At 36.2% G+C, this 21,086-nt stretch overlaps 3 protein-coding genes across 3 annotated transcripts; 2 read left to right on the plus strand and 1 right to left on the minus strand.

Moving 5' to 3' along the window:
• Nucleotides 1–4,264: 4,264 nt before the first annotated feature.
• On the plus strand, nucleotides 4,265–9,225 carry LOC143530591 (suppressor of mec-8 and unc-52 protein homolog 1). Its single transcript, XM_077026083.1, has 16 exons — nucleotides 4,265–4,425; nucleotides 4,726–4,936; nucleotides 5,020–5,172; nucleotides 5,266–5,314; nucleotides 5,920–6,003; nucleotides 6,267–6,370; nucleotides 6,483–6,569; nucleotides 6,649–6,702; nucleotides 6,828–6,923; nucleotides 7,701–7,828; nucleotides 8,023–8,149; nucleotides 8,225–8,284; nucleotides 8,390–8,497; nucleotides 8,599–8,699; nucleotides 8,798–8,849; nucleotides 8,963–9,225. The coding sequence occupies exons 1-16, from the start codon at nucleotides 4,397–4,399 to the stop codon at nucleotides 9,059–9,061; spliced, it is 1,542 nt and encodes a 513-aa protein (XP_076882198.1). The 5' UTR covers nucleotides 4,265–4,396; the 3' UTR covers nucleotides 9,062–9,225.
• Nucleotides 9,226–13,395: 4,170 nt separating this feature from the next.
• On the plus strand, nucleotides 13,396–15,323 carry LOC143530592 (putative aquaporin TIP3-2). The gene is made up of 3 exons (XM_077026084.1): nucleotides 13,396–13,549; nucleotides 13,642–13,895; nucleotides 14,727–15,323. Exons 1-3 carry the CDS (start codon nucleotides 13,420–13,422, stop codon nucleotides 15,114–15,116), a joined length of 774 nt encoding a protein of 257 aa, XP_076882199.1. The 5' UTR covers nucleotides 13,396–13,419; the 3' UTR covers nucleotides 15,117–15,323.
• A 1,251-nt stretch (nucleotides 15,324–16,574) lies between these two features.
• Nucleotides 16,575–20,279, minus strand: LOC143530593 (putative protein phosphatase 2C 33). Its single transcript, XM_077026085.1, has 5 exons — nucleotides 19,929–20,279; nucleotides 18,823–19,134; nucleotides 18,631–18,751; nucleotides 17,264–17,487; nucleotides 16,575–17,176 (listed from the first exon to the last, which is right to left on the minus strand). Exons 1-5 carry the CDS (start codon nucleotides 20,160–20,162, stop codon nucleotides 16,739–16,741), a joined length of 1,329 nt encoding a protein of 442 aa, XP_076882200.1. The 5' UTR covers nucleotides 20,163–20,279; the 3' UTR covers nucleotides 16,575–16,738.
• Between the last annotated feature and the right edge of the window lie 807 nt (nucleotides 20,280–21,086).

Here is a 21,086-nt window from a genome sequence, read left to right on the forward strand (position 1 = left end):
CCTTATAATCCATCCGCATACAGATTGAAAACATCATGATACATCTGGGAGCAAGAGGAGAAATATATAGAAATAATTCAAATCATCATGATTATTGTCGGTGGTTTGATACATTTTCATCATATATTATCGCATTGAAAATTGTTTGTGTCTTCGTTCTATGTTAAAGAGATTACATACTACCCAAGAGAGAAAACTTAACCTTTTATTGGTTATGTTAAAGAAGCTCGGGTCCGAAGTCCCTTATCCCAAGCATAAATCCTTATCCCAAGCATAAATAATTAGCATAAGGGACTGGGGGACTTGGAGAGATAATTACATAACCGGGCCCATTGTGTGGGGACGAGCGCATAATGCTTGGTCTTTATTTCACCCCATGACTCCGCCATCTCAACCTTACTAGGTCCAAATCTGATGAGTCAAAATGGAATCAACCCATGGTGTTTATGGTTTACTCATCCTTTATTATATAGAAGAGGGGTTGTGTATTTATGTCATGGTAGATTTAAACTACCAAGAGAACTGGGTCAGGCTCATGGAAACTAAATATCATCTACCTCAGCCATGTACCGAAAAAAGATCTCGTCCGAAACTAGCCCAATGAATGAGTCTAGAAGGGAGGAACCTATCTCGTATGTTATGAGAAAGGTGAGCTAGAACTACATTAGTCTTTTGTCCTTATCATAAAAAATAAGGACTAGGGGGACTTGTAAAGCCTCCTATGAAAATGGGTCTCCCTCCCATGATTGGGACCAAGTCAAGAAAGCCCAGGAGAAACCAAGATGCATGAAGAGTACCAGCTACTCCAACCAAACACCCTACTAGACAGATAAGGAGACGTGAAATGTAAATTTGAAAGTGGGAAAAGGGAGCCAACAGTTAAGAGAAAGGCGGACGATCCGAAAGGTATCATGACATATTGAGGGGAGTATGAGAGGCTTTTTCAAAATGTCATCGGCTCAGGCGTGGGCCAGTAATGGGCTGAAGAGGTTACATTAGAAATGGGTTCTCCGAATGATAAGAGAAATATGCCCAGTGGCAAACACGGGCCTAGGTTAAGTATGGCTAAAGTAAGAGAGCCCAAAAGAGAGTATTTAAAAGACCTCTTAAGGTAACTAAACAAAATCAAAGGTTCTAGGGGGGTTAAGGTCTTATCCAATTGATCTAAACAAGTTGGTAGTATCGACCTAAAAGAAATGGTTAGAACAACACATGTCCCAGGCCATGTTGTTGGAATAGACGAGACAAAGTCAAAGAGAGCAATTGTTCCGAAAGAAAGCTCCTAGGTCAAGAATCAACATCCAATTGAAGTTTAGGGTGGATCACGCAAGAGGTCACAACAAAGGTAGAATAGAGACTTGTTGTAAGTCATTATACTTGTCATAAATAATGAGCACAACAGACCGGGGAGACTTGAAGAGCCTACCTCGGGTTTGGGCTTCTGCGGCGACCCTGATGGATGAAGAGTTTAACATAAGACCAGTAAGGAAAGCCCACGGGACCCAACAAAAAGAAAAATGAGAAGGAAGGCGGACTTGAAACAAGTCTATTACCGTTGTCATAAATAATAACAATAATAGACTGGGGGACTTGAAGAGACTAGGTCGAACTGAGCCCAAGCAGAGCCCAAGAAGTCTAGCCCAACCCAACAGCAGCCCAAGTACTTCAGACAAGGTCCAAGGTCAACTATCGATCTGTCCTTGTTGATATGAGTATCATAGAGATGAGGTTGACAGAATCTTAGAGGGAAAAGAGTGTCTAGTCTTGGAGGGAAAAGAGTGTCCAGTGGATAATAGCCAGTCCCCTGCCTGGGTCAGAGGGACCAGCAATCAATAGAGAGAACTCAAGGAGTAACGGTCTAGAAGGGAGATTCTCCTAGACCATTATATATGTACATTTTCTCTTTGTAAATGGGGACACAAGAAAAATAATAGAACTCTTTTTACTCTATCTTGTTTATGGGTTCTCACTGAGATTAAAAAAGGACACACTCACACACAGCCCTCAAGTTCACAACCAATGGAGTTTGGAGAGACAACTCTCATAAGTTTCTATTAACATTTGTAATTCTTGTGACCTGCTTGTTGATCCACCATAATAATAATAATCACTCTCAAATCACCATTCTTCTCTAGAATAACACACGAATCCTCACTTAATCATTCACGATTCAATTAGGGTTCCAACATAGTTGCATATACTTTTTAAGAACACAAACATAATACTATGCATGAGAAACTTAACAAATTTTAAATAAAACCATATATGTTATATACTAATGTTAAAAGATATACATAATTGCATGAGTACACACACCTACGTGATTGAAACGTGGCCACTAAAAGAAGCATCATCATTCCTCTTAGAATCTTATCATTCTATAACAAACCAACTAATGCTCCTTGATCCCAAGCAATATACATGTAGGAAACATAAGGTAAATACTCCCACTCATAAAAAGACGAAAACCATATTCGCATCATACTCTCAAATGACTAAATCGCCGTTCATGTTAAAAGTCTTTAATTATAAGTTGTGTCAACTTCTCCAAAACCACAAGTTGCTTTGAGTTTGAGTTAGATTTTACCTAACATATTTATTTTTTTATCATATTGAATAATTTAACAAGGTGGGCCAAGTCATATGATTTTGAATAGCGCCGCAAACAGTGGTAGATCTAGAGGAAAATATTTTTTTTTTCTTCGTATTTTATGAAACTAATATTTTTTACCGTAGTTCATACAATGCGAACAAATATTTTTTATGAGTAACATACGCAAGCAAACATGAATGCAAGGCCGTCTCTACGTTCTTGGGGCCTAAAGCGAACTAAAACGTTGGGGCCTATCTCAAAAACCAAATATAAACTCCTTTACCAGAGCTTGTGACCAGCAATAATAAACTAATAACTTTATAGTTGGCTGCTCCCTGAGTTAGATGCCATAAATACCTGGACGAGGGATCAATTAGTGGAAATGAGGCTTTCTTCTTTTCATTCTGGTGGCCCAATAGCTCTATAAAACCAAATACAAGCTCAACTTTCCAATTATGAAAGCCCATATTATATTAAACATGTTTTGGCCGGGGGCCCAAAGCCCTACCTTGTTTTAAATGGCCCACATGCCACCCCTGCATAAACGTTCACGAACACAATTGAACAGTCATGTTCATTTGTTTAACTAATCAAACGAAATATCTTGTTCATATTCGTTTGTTTATGTAACGAACGAACATACACGACCTTCCCGCCGAAGTGTTCGTTGAACGTTTGATTCGTTTATAACTCTAATTTTGAGTGTAAGTTAACCTCCTTGATTTAATTATCTAATATAAGTAAAAGTCATGGTTGGCGCCACAGCCGACAATTTTTTTTTTTTTTTGGTTATTTTTTAGTTTGGTATCATAACAAACGTAACGCTAATCAATAGAACTCTTTTGTTTTAGGTTCGGTAACATAATGAACATGACGGAACCAACCAAAACGTAACCCTAACCGACCAAACTCTTTTTTTTTAGTTTCGGGACCGTGATGAATGTGATGGAACCGACCAAAACGTAACGGTAACCGACCGGACTCTTTTGTTTTAGTTTCGAAACCGTAATGAATGTGATTGAACCGACCAAATTTGCGTAGACTAACCGCCTCAACGCCTGAGTATATATTTTTGTTTTACTTCAATTTATATATGTATTTTGTTTTACTTCTGGTACCGCAACCAACGTAATCGAACGATTTTTTTTGTTTTAGTTATGGTATTGTAACGAAGACAATGGAAATCGAAAACTTCACGTAGACTCATCGACCTCAACGCCCGAGACCGACATTGCTCGGGTTTTACCAACATTCGATTTTACCGACTGATACCACCTTATTAGCACGCATCGATATTTATATTGTTTGTTTTTGTTCCTTCACCGTAACAAATGTAACCAAAAGCGTAATGAACATGACGGAAGCACACCAAATTTTCATAGACTTAGTGCCTCAACGCACGGGACCGACACCGCTTGGGTTTTACCAACGCCCGAGTTTTACCGACCGACATCACCCCATTAGTCCTCTTTGATTTTTATATTTTTTTGTTTTTGTTTTGTTTTTGTTATGGTAGTGTAATGAATATAATAAAAAATGACCGAATTCATGTCGAGTTAACGCCTCAACGCCCAGAAGCCGCGTAAAGCGCGGGTAAATTACTAGTTAACGAGTAAATACAAGTATAAAACACAACCCGATTGTGAGAAATTGGTAAAGGTAAATTGAACCCTAAAACCCGGATGTTGTTCGGATCCTAGAATTTTGGCGATATACAGTTAGTTACTCGGATCTGTCCATTGCAGACCACCATTATCAATCTCTCCAAAACCCTAAACCCTAGCACTTGATTCATCCAGCACGATGTCTGCCCTAGAAATTGAAGCTCGAGAGTAAGTTCATACATTACATATTCTTTCCTCAATCATTCTATATTATATTGCACTCCAATACATTCATATATATACTCAGCTCAATTGAACAGATAATAATCGAACAAAATACATTGATTTTGGACTATAATTTGTACTTAGGGTTGTGAATTCACCAAATTAACAGCTATTCATGATTAATGTTCAAATTTGGTTAAACATATTATAAACTTATAATTGATTTAAATACCTAATTATTATTCTCTAATTATTTATTTTTGTGAACTGGTTACATATTATACACTTTACTATTTGTTGCAGTGTGATTAAAATAGTTCTTCAATTCTGCAAAGAGAACTCGCTACATCAAACATTCCAAACCCTACAAAGTGAATGTCAAGTGTCTCTAAACACGGTAGACAGCCTTGAAACGTTTATAGCGGATATTAATAGCGGTAGATGGGATGCAATATTGCCTCAGGTTGCACAACTGAAGCTTCCAAGAAAGAAACTTGAAGATTTATATGAACAGGTACATCGTTTGTCTTCGTATTCATGTACTAATTTTGCCCTTTTGATACATTGATGTATGTGCTAATGTTTATTTTGTTCTAGATTGTTCTGGAAATGATAGAACTCAGGGAGCTGGATACGGCTCGTGCTATATTAAGGCAGACTCAAGCAATGAGTGTGATGAAACAAGAAGAACCGGAAAGATATTTAAGACTTGAACATCTTTTAGTTAGAACTTATTTTGATCCTAATGAGGTTGATACTGGAATTCTAGTTTTCTTTTGTTTTTATAAATTTTAACGAGTGTGATGGTTTAATATCATATTGTATATTTATTTTGATATTTAGGCTTATCAAGAGTCCACGAAAGAGAAACGGCGCGCACAAATTGCTCAAGGTTTTTATATCTCTACCCCTTTTCCTTTTCTCTTCAAATTCATCACCATTTACAACATTAGTTCATAAACATTCATGATTACTTTTTACTGATTTGTAAACATTTAATCGCAGTTTTTGGGAAAATATAACTCGATTGTAATCAAAGTTCATCACTGTTCCATTTAGATCACTCGAGTTTCATATTTTTTAGTTACTGTGGAATTTTTTCATAACTAATTAAACTGAGTGACTTAAATGAAACAATTATGAACCTTGGTTACCATTTATCTTATTTTTGTTCAAGTTTAATCTAAAGTAACAGGTTTTTTGTATGCATTTATTAAAGAAAGTCACTAAATTGTGACCGAGTTTCATAGATGTTTCTTTTGGTCACTCAGTGTAACAATATGGAACTTGAGGGGCCTAAAGGGAACAATTAGGACTTCATTATTATTTACCTTAAATCTTCACTTAATAATTTTAGAATGTTCAATGAAATGAACAATAATTAAATTCAACTTTGTTATTATTTACCCTAAAACTAATTAATAACCCACTGGAAGACTTATAAATTATAACATATAAAAATTTTATATCCATGCATATTTTTTTTTGTTTTTTTAGCTATTGCTGCAGAAGTCTCTGTGGTTCCACCGTCACGTTTAATGGCTCTAATCGGTCAAGCTTTGAAATGGCAACAACACCAAGGTAAGACTAATAGTTTTAGATGTTTGTTCTTTTGTTTGCAACTATAAAGTCACAATAATTATCATCATCATCATCATCATCGTACTCAGTATATCCCACCAATAGCAAAGCTATGGTAGGGTCTGAGGAGGGTAAGATGTAGACAGCCTTACCTCTACCCCATAAGGATAGAGAGGCTGCTTCCGGTGAGACCCCCGGCTCGATAGTAGTTTTGCATCAAGAAAGTCACAATAATTATGATTTACAGTAATTTGCTCTTTCAGGGTTACTTCCACCTGGAACACAGTTTGATCTCTTTAGAGGAACAGCTGCTATGAAGCAAGATATAGAAGAAAAGTACCCAACAACTCTTAATCATACTATAAAGGTGATTTATTATTATTAGATATGATCTTGTGAATATTTTAAATTCATCTTTATTCTTATTCTTATAAATAATTTCATTATTGTTCTAATGGTATCTAATAATTGTGTTGTAGTTTGGAAAGAAAAGTCACCCTGAAAATGCTCGGTTCTCACCGGATGGACAGTTTCTTGTTTCTTGTTCTGTTGATGGGTTTATTGAGGTTTATCTGCTTAAATAATGATTTAATTTAGTTTAAATTAACGATGATATTTAATTTGCTGCAATGCTGATAATATTAGGTTTGGGATCATATAAGTGGGAAGCTTAAAAAAGATCTTCAGTACCAAGCAGAAGTGAGTTCTAGTTACTTTTTGTTTTGATAGTTTCTTTCTTTTTAAATGGTGCATGCATTATAAGTATAACTTTATATTCATGCATTTTTTTTAAAGTATTAATATATTAAGTTTTACTTGTGCAGGAATCTTTTATGATGCATGATGATGCTGTTTTGTGCATTGATTTTAGTAGAGATTCTGAGATGCTTGCTTCTGGTTCCCAAGATGGAAAGATTAAAGTAAGAATCTTTTGAGGTTTATTCTTTTATAACAGAAAGAGGCACAGCTTCGTATGCATCCTTTAAACTCTTGTCATCATTTTTACCCTTCTACAACACTTAAAATATCATATCTACTCATTCCATGATATATAAAATAATATGTGTTACTCATAATAGTGTGTTTTACTAACTTAGCAAAGAGTGCATTATGCTGAGAATGCGATGATTCACTGTTAGAGGGTTGTTTTCCAACTTGTTTGTTTCAAATAATGATTATATTAAATTTACAATGGAATTGGGAAATTTGGTATTGTTAGTGTTTTCCTGGGAGATATGATCTTATGAAATCTAGAATGATGTATATAAAATTTTGAGCACACACATATGTATATACATAAAGTTTTGAAACATAAAGAATCAAACATATAAAGTTGAAAGTTGCATTTAGAACTTTTAAATCTCACACACAAACACGTCTATATATATGTGTATATATAGTTAGGGTTTGGATCAAATACAAATGATATTACGTGCTAAATGTGAGAATCAAGTAGAGTAATTATATATACAAGTAGAGTAATTATGTAATTACTCTTTGATAATTACTCTATGATGTAATTACATAATTACTCTACTTGCATATATAATTACTCTACTTGATTCTCACGTTTAGCACGTTAATTTCATTTGTACGTTAACCTTCCCCTAGTTAGTTATATACGTACATATGATATTATGAAATTTATATGTATATTTGAAAATTGTTAATGGATATTGTTTTTATGTATGATTAAGGTTTGGCGTATAAGAAACGGTCAATGCTTACGCCGTCTTGAAAATGCTCATTCTCGGGGTGTCACTAGCGTTACATTTTCCCGGGATGGAACTCAAATATTAAGCACGTCATTTGATGGAACTGCAAGGTTTGTCTTTTACCCTTGTTTTAATATAATAAATTTTTGAGTTTTAATACTTTTAACAAAATCCTTTTTTCACAAATATTCTGTTTTTAGCCATTTAAGCTTTTTAGTTCTTAAATGAGCCAATTCTTCTAACAATCAAACAATTGATTATTACTTTTAAGACTCAAATATTATCGTTGCTAATTATATTTCAGAATTCACGGGATAAAAGGTGGAAAAATGTTAAAGGAATTTCGCGGTCACTCTTCGTATGTTAATGATGCCATTTTTACAAGTGATGGACTTCGAATAATCACTGCATCAAGTGATTGTACAGTAAAGGTGAGATTTCCTGCGTTTTCAGATGTGTGTGTGTGTGTATTCAGCTAAATGACTTTTTATTTAAATGTTATACAGGTTTGGGATTTAAAGACTGCAGATTGTCTACAAACATTCAAGCCACCGCCTCCTTTGAGGGTATTTTCATCATTTTACATCACATCATCAGATTTCTTCTTTTGTTCATTTTCTTCCTTTTTTTTGATAATTTAAATCTGCATCATCTTTGGGTTTGACTTACAGGGTGGTGACGCGTCTGTAAATTCGGTCCACCTGGCACCAAAAAATCCCGACCATGTGATCGTTTGTAACAAGACATCATCTATTTATCTTATGACCCTTCAAGGACAGGTATACTTTTCTTTTCGTAGAAAACAGGCTGATTACAAAAATGAATAAAATATAGTTCGTAGGTCGGCTCGTTTCTGACCGGATCACCATCGAATTTGCAGGTTGTGAAAAGTTTCTCATCTGGTAAAAAGGAGGGTGGAGATTTTGTTGCAGCTTGTATATCACCTAAAGGCGAATGGATATATTGTATCGGTGAAGATAGGTATTATTTCTCAAAACCCTAAATTTTGGCTTAATTACACAATTGATCCGTTTATCTTATCTTATTGTTATTAATTACATTTTTGAAATAATTTGCAGGTATTTGTACTGCTTTGGCAATCTGTCTGGGAAGCTCGAGCATTTGATGAAGGTGCTTTATTCATTTTTTTACAATTACAAATCGATATACTACCTGTTTTATCGTCAACGTGTTTCTGGTCAGTGGGATCATATAAAAATAACCCATTTTGTGTATACTTGCAGGTGCACGAGAAGGATGTAATTGGTATTTGCCATCATCCTCATAGGAATCTTATAGCTACATATAGTGAAGACTGCACTATGAAACTATGGAAGCCTTAGAAGTATTCTTATTTGCAAGTACTCTTTTTTTCGGTTTTGCCCTTTCGGGCATGAGCCTTGTTTCATTAGCCATTAATGTAATGTTATTTTATTGCATTTTGATTTGGTACGATGTATGATTTTCACTTTTTAAGTTTTATTTATACGATGATGATAATATGTAATATTATGAAGACTGTTATTCTTGTGTACGATGCCAAATAAAGCAAATGCAGCGTCGTACAATGATCACACTGTTTTTTAACAACCTTTTTATTATGTGGCAAGTTTGAATTGAATCAAGTCTAATCGTTTTCTTGGCCAGTCAGTGAACTGAAAGGTTGTAACCAAGAAACCATTGAAAATAACGCACACCATCATTAGGGAAGGCCTTGTGTACTCGGCGGCAAATCCCTCTACGACACAATTACACCCCTAAAACAAAATTTTCTCCTTTGCTGACTGCATGTCACTTATCTTTCAATTCGTAGACCCTCGTTTAGAGGTGGACAACAAAACCGGTTCCTGGAACCGGTTCGGCGGAACCGAACCGGTTCCTACCCGTTTTTCGTAGGAACCGGTTCGGTTCCGTTTCAACCCGACGATCCGGGACCGGTTTGACATGTTTGGAGGTGGACCGGGTAGGAACCGGAACCGAACCGGAACCGGTTCTGGAACCGGTTCGACCGGAACCGGTTCCGAACCGGTTATAGCCGTTGGAGTGGTTCTAGCCGTTGGGAAACGGTTTTATGGCTGTTTTTTGACCGTTGGGGTCAAAAATGGCCTTTTTTGGCTCCCCAAACACCCCACTACTAGTATAAATAGGTATTTAGTGTAATGGGTTCATCACAACACTCAAAACGCAAACCCGAACGCAAAAAAATACAAAAAAACGCTATTACAACGTTCTGAGTTCTCTAATCTCTTGTTTTCTCTTCTTCTATATTCATATTTGTTGTTATGGCTGCCTCACAATCATCGGTTGGTCAAGGTTCCACCGCCGGACCAAGTTTCGTTCGTATTGTACCTCATAATCGTAATCAAGAGATTTGGTGCAATTGGGATTTGGTTGAATTGAGTGACCATTCATTGAAGGCTCGGTGCAAGTTTTGTGGGATTTATTTAAACCCACTTTCGAATTCAAATTTGAAGAAACACATCGAAAGACCGTATTGCAGGGCGTTGAAACAGAACGTCGAGTCGCAACAAACGCAAATGGATAGTGAAGGCGGAATATTTACATACCAAATTGATCGAGTTCAAGATCGTATGGCGAAGTTTGTGATTCAAGAAGCTTTGCCGTTTAGCCACTTCGACAACCCTCGCTTAACCGCCATGATTCGAGATACGCTTCAACCACAATACACTCACGTAAGTCGTCATACTCTTAAACGTTATTGTTTAAAATTGTGGAAGAAGGCCAAAGAGGTACTAATTGCATATTTTGAAAATATAAATACGGGAATAAACTTAACTAGTGATGTTTGGTCGGCTCCACATGGTCTACCCGAATCTTATCTTTGTGTCACCGCTCATTGGGTAGACCCGTCATCGTGGGAAATGATGAAACGCACCATTGCTTTCGAACTCTTTGAGTATCCACATACGGGAGATAATTTGTTTGAAATTTTAGATTATGTTATAAAAACTTATAAACCAGAAAATAAAATATTTTCAATTGCATTTGATAACGCGTCGAATAATACATCGGCGGTTGATAAATTAAAATTAAAATATACGCCGATTTGCAATGGTGTATTTTTTCACTCAAGGTGTGTTGCACATATCATTAATTTAATCGTGCAAGACGGACTTGCTTCGGATGAGGTTACATCGGTTATAAACGATTTTAGAGTAATGCTACATGAAGTTTTTAAGAAAAGTAAAAAAAGACAAATGGATTATAGAAAATTTTGTAAAGATACGGGAAGAAAAGCTTTGGGAGCTAATTGGGATGTACCTCATCGATGGAATTCCACTTGCATAATGTTTCAAAGTGCTTTGAAACAAAGAGACACTTTACAAATGTTTCATTCTAGTCTTGCCGAGAATGATTTGGCAATCCCCTTTTCAAATGAGAAATGGGAAATTATCAATGACTTATCGACTTTTCTTGAAGTTTTTAAAACATCAACTACGAAACTATCGGGAACGTATTATCCGACAAGTCCCTTGGTTCTTTCGGAGTTATTTTTAATCGTTAACAATCTTAAAGAATTTGAAAATAAAAGTCCAATGTTTTCAAACATCATATTACCAATGAAGTTTAAATTAAAAAAATACTTTCTTGAATTGCCACCGATTTTTACTTGCGCCGCCGCTTTAAACCCAATGTTAAATGTTACGGGGGTTGAATGTGTGATAGACGAAATTTTTTCAGCCTTAGATATGCATGAAGTTGACCCAAACTTTTCAACAGAGGCACAAAATGATTTTAACTTGAATTTTAAATTTATGTATGACTTTTATATAAATAAATATGGGTCAAACATACACATGCCTACGCCGGGGGGGTCTTCATCAAGTTCAAGTGCTCCTAGAGTACGAGACCCCATGATTAGCCTTATGAACACCGTTCGCAACGTAACGGCTAAAAAACAAAGGGGTAACACCCCTTCAAGCGAACTAGGAAGGTATAGTGCATATGATTTCTCTACCGGTTTATCCGAAGAGGAATATGGCACTTTTGATGTTTTGGCTTGGTGGAAGGTAAAGGAAACCGAGTTTCCGATTCTTGCCACCATGGCCCGTGATTTACTAACCGCCCAAGCTTCTACGGTAGCTTCGGAATCTGCTTTTTCTCTTAGTGGCAGGGTAATATCGGTGAGAAGAACAAGACTGAATTCGGAGTCGGTGGAGATGTGCATTTGCTTGAAGGATCACTTGGACTCAATCGATCGTGTTCAACACGTGACCACTCTGGAAGACGAAACACCACTTGATGTTCGAGTGCACGACGAACAAGAAGGCGTTTCTACAAGTAATTTTGATGAATAAGTCGCCACTCAATAATTACGACGAACAAGAAGGCTTTTATAGAAATAATATGTCACAACTTTATATTTATAAGTTTAATGTTTTGTTAGTTTGTTTTTGAATATTTTAAAACATGTAACCTTTTTTTTTGAACTTCTTAAAGTAAATAAAATGAATTTTATGTTAATTGTTTTTTTTATTTAACATGTTATACAAATACGAATCGTATAACACCGCTCTTGATTATAATTCAGCATTTGACTTGCGTAAGCCAAAAGACTATAATACATAGCAAACTCAACAAATGTAACACGATACAGATTTAAGTTCACCATTACACGATACACGATACAGACTAATCAATTCAAACACGCTGACACTCATAGCATTAAGTTCAATATGTTGTTTACCATTGCTCTGTGGGTGAACAACAAAAGTAGCATGAGCCTCTTCAGAAATCAGAAGAACACAAATCATCACCTACACAAGCAGCGGAAATGAAAAACGAAAAAAAAAAAAATATTTTACACTGTAACCGGTTGGAACCGGTTACAGTGTAAGAACCGGTTTAGGAACCGGTCAGAACCGGTTCCACCGGTTCCGGGTCCGAAGGTTGGGGAACCGGTTCGGTTCCCTAACCGGTTCGACCATGGAACCGGTTTAAACAGTGATGTTGACTAATGGAACCGGTTCTGAACCGGTTCCGGTTCCTTTGACCAACCCGATTTGATCACCTATACCCTCGTTACACATAGCCTAAATGCAAATTTTATTTTTGACTTCTTTTTATGTATTCGGATACCGTCGAACAAATATTATGACACCCATATGCCCAAAATTTTTTATCTAATATCACTTGATTTTTCTTCTAAATCTGTCGATACTACTCTATATCTATATTATGTTCATGTACTGCCCATTTATGTCATTATACCCACCTTTATACGAGTGTATAAATTTATTACTATTATGTTATATATAAATTAATCCGTATGTAACATATGTAATGTCACGGGTACGTTTTAAGAATATGCATCCAAAAAGGAAAGGTTCCAATAAAGTAACGACATTCAGAGTAGAAAAATCCAAAAGTAACATGACCGATGATATATTATTACATGCATATAAGTTATCCTTTTCAAAGTCAGCTGGTTGCCACAACACACACCTACATACGTGTCACACTCTAGACAACCCTTCACCCCAAGTGGCCATGCAATGCTTTCAAAACCACCGCCCTTCATTCTCATTCATATTCATATTCATATTCATATTCATATTCATATTCATCTCATCTTCTTCACTCTCAATATTAATTAATTACTTCTCATCAAACACTAGCTAGCTACCTAGCTGTTTAATTAAATTTGCCAAATATATTGAATACGAATACAAATACAAACATGCCGCCTCGATATGCCATCGGGAGGGCCGATGAAGCCACCCACCCGGACTCCGCACGCGCCACCTTATCCGAGTTTCTTTCCACCTTCATATTCGTCTTCGCCGCCGAAGGATCGCTTCTTGCCATGAGTATGATCATAATATATATATATATATATATGATGTGTTTAATTTTTTATTTTAATTTGTTTTGATGTTGAAATATTCATTTGACCATGCAGATAAGATGTATGGTGGTGACCATGGGCTTGCTGCACCGGGGCTGGTGCTCGTGGCGTTGGCTCATGCGCTTGCGTTGTTTGCCGCTGTGGCGTCGAGTTTGAACGTGTCTGGTGGACATATAAACCCGGCTGTTACTTTCGGTACTCTTGTAGCTGGAAGGGTTTCGTTGGTTCGAGCTTTGTATTATTGGGTTGCTCAGCTTCTTGGAGCTGTTGTTGCGTCGTTGTTACTCCGACTGGCCACTGACGGCATGGTATTGGTTTTAATATTTAAAAAAAGTTAGTAATAGTAATTGACAAACGTCCTAGACGTCACGTCCTCTCGGTGGTCCTTGATCAGGACCGAGAGCTAGAGAACCAAGAGACCTATGCCTCTCATGGAAGAGGTAAGCGTCCTAGACGTCCTCTCTGTCCTTGATTAGGACAGAGAGCTATGTGTCGTCTCTTGTGTAGAGAACCAAGAGTCCTATATATGCCTCTCATGGAAGAGGTAAGCTCTAGGTGCCTTTGCACTTTTTGCGTCTGCCTATTTCATTGAAATAGTAATGAAAGAGGCAGACAACCCAGAAGAGGTTGTTGCCTCCAGTGTCCTTAAGGATTTAAGGACACTAGAGGCAACTTCTCATTGTTAAAGGACACACATGGTGTGTGGGTCCTCAGGGTTTAGGCCAAAAGCGAAATTTTTTTGGGCATGAACATTTTATTGTGTTTAAACAAATTAAGTTTAAATAGGCTTACTTGGTTATGATTTGAGTTGTTTAAAGCTTTTATATAAAAATTAACTTAAAAATGTCTCAAATATAAGAATAGAACCTACTACTTCTTGGTTAGATGTCATACCTCTTTGCCACTTGACCAAGTTAGTGGTCATGTAATTGTGTTGAAACATTGATTATACATATTTTTTTCATAAAAACATATAGTTTAAAAAAAAAATCGGGTCTAGCGTGTTGTTGGGCCTATGGTCTACTACCCTGCCTCCCCTCATGGCTGGCCGACTCTGTGGCTCTAGACCCCTACAATAGCCATAGGGTAGATTCTTTTAAACAAAAAAATGTTGATGGTTTTTGTGTTTTAATTTGTAGAGACCCGTGGGTTTTACGGTGGCGGCGGGTGAAGGAAACTTAAACGCGTTGTTGATGGAGATTGTGTTAACATTTGGGTTAGTTTACACCGTTTTCGCAACAGCGATCGACCATAAACGAGGGACTTTGGGAACAATAGCTCCGTTGGCGATAGCGTTTATAGTGGGTGCAAATATTCTAGTGGGAGGGCCATTCGATGGGGCGTGTATGAATCCAGCAAGAGCGTTTGGGCCGTCTTTGGTGGGGTGGCGGTGGAACAACCATTGGATCTATTGGTTGGGACCGTTTATAGGGGCGGCTATAGCCGGTTTGATCTACGAGTTTGGGATCATACAGCCGGAGGTGACGACTCATACGCATCACCAGCCACTGGCTCCAGAAGATTACTAGTTTTGTGATGTACGCTACGTTTGTGTGTTAATGTTGATCATGTAATAAAGGTGGGTTGGGAGTTGTTTTGATTTTGATGTAATAAATGTGTAATTTGTGGTGTGTTTTTGTATGTGTTTGAAGTTTGAACGAACCCACCCCTCATTTGAAAACTTTGTAGATTTACTTCTCTAATGATTTTGAATGTGTGTTACATACATGTCATGTGGTCTTTTGGGTATGGCATCGCCACTCCCTTTCCCTTTGGCAACATCCACTAATTCGGAGCTTATAGCTTAACCTAATATTACAAAGTGTTACATATGAGATTTAAGTTTAGTGTTAGCAATTTGACATAGATGTACAAGAATTAAATTCCTACTATTCTTCGTCATGAAAAAGATCTAATATAATAACCCCCTATCACAAATTACATACACTGATACTTTTAAACTCTTGATTTCAAAAACGCGCAACTCTAAAATTATTACTGCACGATCTGTTTGTCGACGAACACGGCCTCTGCCGTCCCATCAAAATCCACCTTGCACTGTCATGTCCATCATCTACCGACGAACACGGCCTCTGCCGTCCCATCAAAATCCACCTTGCACTGTCATGTCCATCATCTACCATCGTGAGCATGGCCCTCTTCCGTCACGATCATTGTGCACAAGTGTTGTATTTGTCAGTTGATTAATAAATCAAAAAAAATGAAATGGTTGAAGCCAATTTGATCAGTTAACTTTGAAATTGATCCAATTAATCATCAGTTCATTCAAACAAACACATTAAATATTAATCAACTCAATTTTTTATATGAGCATAATGGATTTTTAACCTTGAAAGTATTGGGTTTGAAGCTTGAACATTTTAAGTTTTAACCTTAAACGTTTTAGGGGTTTGGAATTTGACTTGGAACATTTTTGTTTTTTAACCTTGAATGTATCCCATGCACATAATGTATATTAAACAATTATTTTACGTTAAATCAGTTAATAGAAGTAAATGAGCTTATTATATTATAAACAATACTTCATTAAGATAACAATATTGTATTAAAGTTTTGGTATATAAACCATTAATAATGTTTTTAAAATTACAACATTGCAATTTCAGTACTCTACTCAATACTAATAAAAAGTTGTTTCAAACTAAAATAAATAAAATGTACAAAATCACTAAAACTGTAAAACATATAATATACAAGTCACACATTAGGTACTAATAACTAATCCAATTAAAATGAAACTGATAAAAAAATAAATATAAAAAAACCATTAGGTGTGTGGCACACAAGAACATAATATCATAATATCAAATGATCAAATAAATTACAAAATAAAAATAAAAATTAACAGAGCATATTATTTCAACAATAAATAACATAAATTTTAATAACGAAAAACCAAAAAATAAAATAAAAATATAAACATTTGCCACAACACTCTAATATACTAGAGGCTTTCTTCTTTTTTCCTTAACAATCAGAACCATAAAATGAACAAGATTTTTAAATCAAAACTCAAACAAGTTCAAGGCCCACCTTGTTAGTTAGCAGAGTATTAACAGAGTCCCGTGAGTGTCCGGTAACAGATATTCACAGTTATAAGAAGATCGCAACTCAAACGTCTCCTCTCTCCTCAATTTGTCATCTCCCCATCCGTTTGTTTCTCGGCCTCCTCGGGGTCGAACTGAGGCAAATTCAACAACGTGTTGACCCGAGCCACGCCTTCAAGGGCGGACCAGTCAACTTCTTCGCTACCATCACTCATGGCTCCCGGATCCTCGTCTAGATCGTCATCCGCCAACTCATCATCTGCGTCATTTCCACTAATTCTAATAGTATCACTCGGTTTTACAACGGGCTCGGTTTTGTCAACCGAATCACCTACTGACACGGTGTTCGGGTGCGGGTTAAGAAAAAGACAAACAACAGCACAGTCATCAACTTTCGAAGTCGGGTATTTGCATTTCCACGCACGCTCTGCTGACTCGACCACGGCTCGAGCCGCAAAAGAACGTGATTCAGCAGACGCAACAGTGTCAACGACTTCTTTATTTGAAAGCACGTCCCATATCTATAAATTTCATATAAATGATAACTAACTACATAAAAAATACTACTTGAAAGGTTGATGATATATTAATGTTATTAATATCCGTACCCCGTCACTTGCTAAGACGACAAACTGGTCGTTGTCGGTTAAACGTCGATAAAAGATATCAGGAATGGAAATGAGTCCGAAATCTTTTAGGCAAAAGTCCCCGAAAGCACGAGTCATGGCTAGACCAGGAGAGTCGTTATTAGGTAGCCAAACTCGGGTTACGCCAGGTTCCTCTTGAAGGGCGAAAACACGGCCCTTGCTTTTACGTATCCGTTCTGCTTCAGCTGAAATAATTTTTGACCAAAAATATGCAATGTTCAAAATCATTACTTTGTGTTAGAAATTTTATAACTATAATAGTGGTTCCTTAACATAATACATATACATATGTAAGCACATATTACCAAAATGAGAAATAGTATATAAATAATAGAGTTTAAGGGGTCAGTTCCAGGTTCCAAACTTAGGGGCGTGAACGACTGAGTTACTCATCGTCTCGCTAAAAGCTCGAATCGAGCAGAGGTTAAACGAGTTTGAGACTAAAATAAGACTGTTTAATAAACGAGCCTGAGCTTGATGATCTAGCTCGCGAGCCTAAACAAGCATGTTATTTATATAATTTTTATCTAGTATATATTTATATAATAATTATTGCTATACATAACAATATAACAAAAATAACTAAATAATATTGTATATTTTATTATAAATGTTTAACCATAAATTTATACGAAAAAAATTGAAATGTATATAAATTACTTAACAAATAATAAATGAGCCTAAAGATAAGCTTATTTAATAAACGAGCCTAAACTCGAGCACGCTCATGAGCCTAAACGAGCATGCTATTTATATAATTTTTATTTAGAATATAGTTATATACTTATATAATCATTAATAATATACATAAATATTTTGATAAAAATAACTAAATAATATGTGATATTTTTATATAATTTTAATTATAGATATACATATAAACATAATTTAAAACTGTATATCATTAACTAATATATAAATAAAACAAGCCGAGCTCGAATTTGGAAAAAAACTACTAATCAGCTTAGCTCGAGCTTTAGAAATAGATCTCAAAATGAACCTATAAATTTTTTATTATAAACAAATATAAAAAATGCTTATAGATTAGTTAATAAATAATAAACGAGCCAATCCCGAGCCGAGCTCAAATTTAATATAAAAAACTACTCAAAAGCTGAGCTCGAGCTTTCATATCTCAAATTGACCAAACCAACCGAGTTGCTTCTGTTTGAGCAGTTTGGTCGGCTTCAACTGAACAAACCAACAAACTCCCAACCCAATCTACCTCAAAATATAAAGTGAAAAGGTTTATAGTTTGGTTTTTGGAAATCAGAAAAGAACATAAAATAAGCAAATACATAAATAATAAAAATGGGAAAAAGAAGAACCTGGAAGATTTGGTTTTAAATCCACAGTCAACTGCACAGCAACAAGAGAATTACTGGATTCATCTCTTGTACACAAAATAGCCCTAGAATCCCCAATATTCCCAATTATAAGATCCTGACGCTGCAACAAATTCACATTCATTATCAAACTAACCCATGTTTCAACATTTAAAATTTTTTTAAAAATGTCACCTGTTTAATCAACGTGACAGCTGTTGACCCGCTACAAAAACAATCGATATTAGTATGCATTCTTAGTTCTCTGTCCATAACCTTATAAGCCTCGAGAAACAAGTCTTTTAACGCTTGCATTTTCGCAGAATTTTTATTAATTTCAGGATCAGACGCTTCGTTGTCCGGTGACACATCATTACTGCCACTTGCATTGACTGCCTTTAACTTCAAAGGGAGTGAGTCCCGTACTCTCTTAGCAACCATGTGACCAAATGGTCCATGACCATCAAATACACCACAGAAGATTGTATCTGTTCTTGACCCGAAATTCTGAAAAAGTATAATGAAATTGTAATATCATGAATGAAAACATTTAAAAATCCACTAAATTACAGATTTCATCTTTATGCATGTATCCAATTTGCAGGATGGGTCCTTAATCCTTATTAACTACGCTGAACATCCTTAAGTAGCCGTTTTGTAACAAACTAGTCCTTTACACAAACTAACATTAGAATTTTTAGCTAAACCAATGTTAATGACCAACATGCCCAAACCGAATACGTTATGTTAAATTATAATCCTGGCTTTTAAAGCAAAAGCGAGAAAGTCTAAAACCGAATCGCAAAGCATAAAAGCACACCAATTTTCGTACGTGAGGCAAGTTTTTTCTATATATATATATCATATTCTCATGTTTTTAGCATCCCCAGCCCAAAGTCCAGATAAGCTTTATATAGGATTTAATATATAAATGGCCTATATATACAGCCTAAAAAGCTTGTGGTACAACATTTTGAAGCATAAGAATGATCTATGTACAAAGAGTGCGTGCCTCACCTACGCTTTTTGGACTTTGGTTGCCTTGTGCAGGCAAAAGCAACAAAGGCATCGCTTTGTGTCGCTTTGCGCTTCAAGCATGCTTTTTAAAACCAAGTTATAATATGTACCCTAACTTATATATATTATAGTTTATTATATTATATTAGATAAGTGCATATTGGTCGTTTAACATGAATTTAATTAAAAATTCTAACGTCAGTTAGTGTAAAGGACTAATTCGTTACAAACTGCTACGTTTAACATGAAATATACGAATAAATAAAGGAACTGTTTGATCAAACCTCCCAAACAATCATGGCATCTTGATTGGTACCCTTTTTCCCTTGCTGAGTATACAATGAAGCAACTTCACTAGACCCATTCAAGAACATCCTCCCGGGTATCCTATGAAGGTGTTCCTCCCTATTCGAACCAAACGACGATGTTCTGGACGCTCTTTTCATCATTTTATTCCTCTTTTTAGTCGGTGATGATGCGCGTGGGCTCCTGCTTTCTCCGGCCAAGCAGGACCCCATCCGCAGGGCCCTAACAATGCTCAACAAGCACTCCAGACCAGCCGCGCAACCAAATCCTCTGTTTTCGGTTGACGGAGCCGTTACAAATCGTTTTATGAGCCCTAAATCCACAAATTATTATCACTAGATGTTGAATGATCATATGCTGGATGACTTAATACGCGATTCTCAATCTCTAATTGATGCATTACAACGTGAAATCAAATGGTTATCAGAATTGAATGAGTTTCGAAAGAAATGGAATGGATGAATCCAAGTATGAGAATAACCGATAATATTCCTTTGCATTAGGGCGGAATAAACGCAATGTCGTATAAACAAATGGATGGAAGGAAGGAAGGAAGGAAGGAAGGAATAGTTAAGTTATATGAATGCGTGTCTTTCTCTCTCGTGATTGATACAAGTATTTATAGTTTTCTCTTTATGGTCAGGATGCATACGAGAATTCGAGCTCAACTCGTTTCGATTTTTATTTTTAAAGCTAGAGCTCGCTCGGCTTATTTATAATTTCTTAATTAAATTTTAAATATATAATTCTTTTTCATGACACTATATATATTAAAAAAGATTATGTAAATGATAGGCTTAGTTAGGCTCGCGAGCCGACTCAAGTTCGATAAGTGAAGTTTGAGCTCAGGCTCGTTTATTAAATGAGCTTGCTTTTAGGCTCGAGTTCGGGCTCAGGCTTGTTTAAGCTTGGCTCGATCTAGCTTTCTTCACAAGTCGATCTCGAGTAACTCGCGAACAGCTCACCTCGTTTGCGCGCCTATATTTATGAGGCTTTTACCCGGGCACCATGTAAAAGAGGTTTTTAAGTGTTCAATGGATGAGAAGAGATTATGATCGTATCATGGAGTTGTTCACTGCAGAAAAAAAAAATGGTAGAAACTTATGAAACACTTGACTGGTTTGCCGGTTTTCTGA

Source organism: Bidens hawaiensis, unplaced genomic scaffold (assembly GCF_021521415.1).
Source record: "Bidens hawaiensis isolate Kalapana, Puna unplaced genomic scaffold, B.hawaiensis_p1.1 tig00008951_1, whole genome shotgun sequence".
Taxonomy (NCBI): Eukaryota; Viridiplantae; Streptophyta; class Magnoliopsida; order Asterales; family Asteraceae; genus Bidens; species Bidens hawaiensis.

Bases quoted from the DNA above. Each gene is read 5' to 3' on its own strand.
- LOC143530591 (XM_077026083.1), top strand. From the start codon at position 4,397: ATGTCTGCCCTAGAAATTGAAGCTCGAGA. The intron at 6,004-6,266 runs GTAAGACTAATA...TTGCTCTTTCAG, and splicing joins GAAATGGCAACAACACCAAG to GGTTACTTCCACCTGGAACA. The intron at 8,150-8,224 runs GTGAGATTTCCT...AATGTTATACAG, and splicing joins CAAGTGATTGTACAGTAAAG to GTTTGGGATTTAAAGACTGC.
- LOC143530592 (XM_077026084.1), top strand. From the start codon at position 13,420: ATGCCGCCTCGATATGCCATCGGGAGGGCCGATGAAGCCACCCACCCG. The intron at 13,550-13,641 runs GTATGATCATAA...TTGACCATGCAG, and splicing joins AGGATCGCTTCTTGCCATGA to ATAAGATGTATGGTGGTGAC. The intron at 13,896-14,726 runs GTATTGGTTTTA...TTTAATTTGTAG, and splicing joins GACTGGCCACTGACGGCATG to AGACCCGTGGGTTTTACGGT.
- LOC143530593 (XM_077026085.1), bottom strand. From the start codon at position 20,162: ATGGGGTCCTGCTTGGCCGGAGAAAGCAGGAGCCCACGCGCATCATCA. The intron at 18,752-18,822 runs GTGACATTTTTA...AATTTGTTGCAG, and splicing joins CTGTCACGTTGATTAAACAG to CGTCAGGATCTTATAATTGG. The intron at 17,177-17,263 runs GTACGGATATTA...TGAAATTTATAG, and splicing joins TCGTCTTAGCAAGTGACGGG to ATATGGGACGTGCTTTCAAA.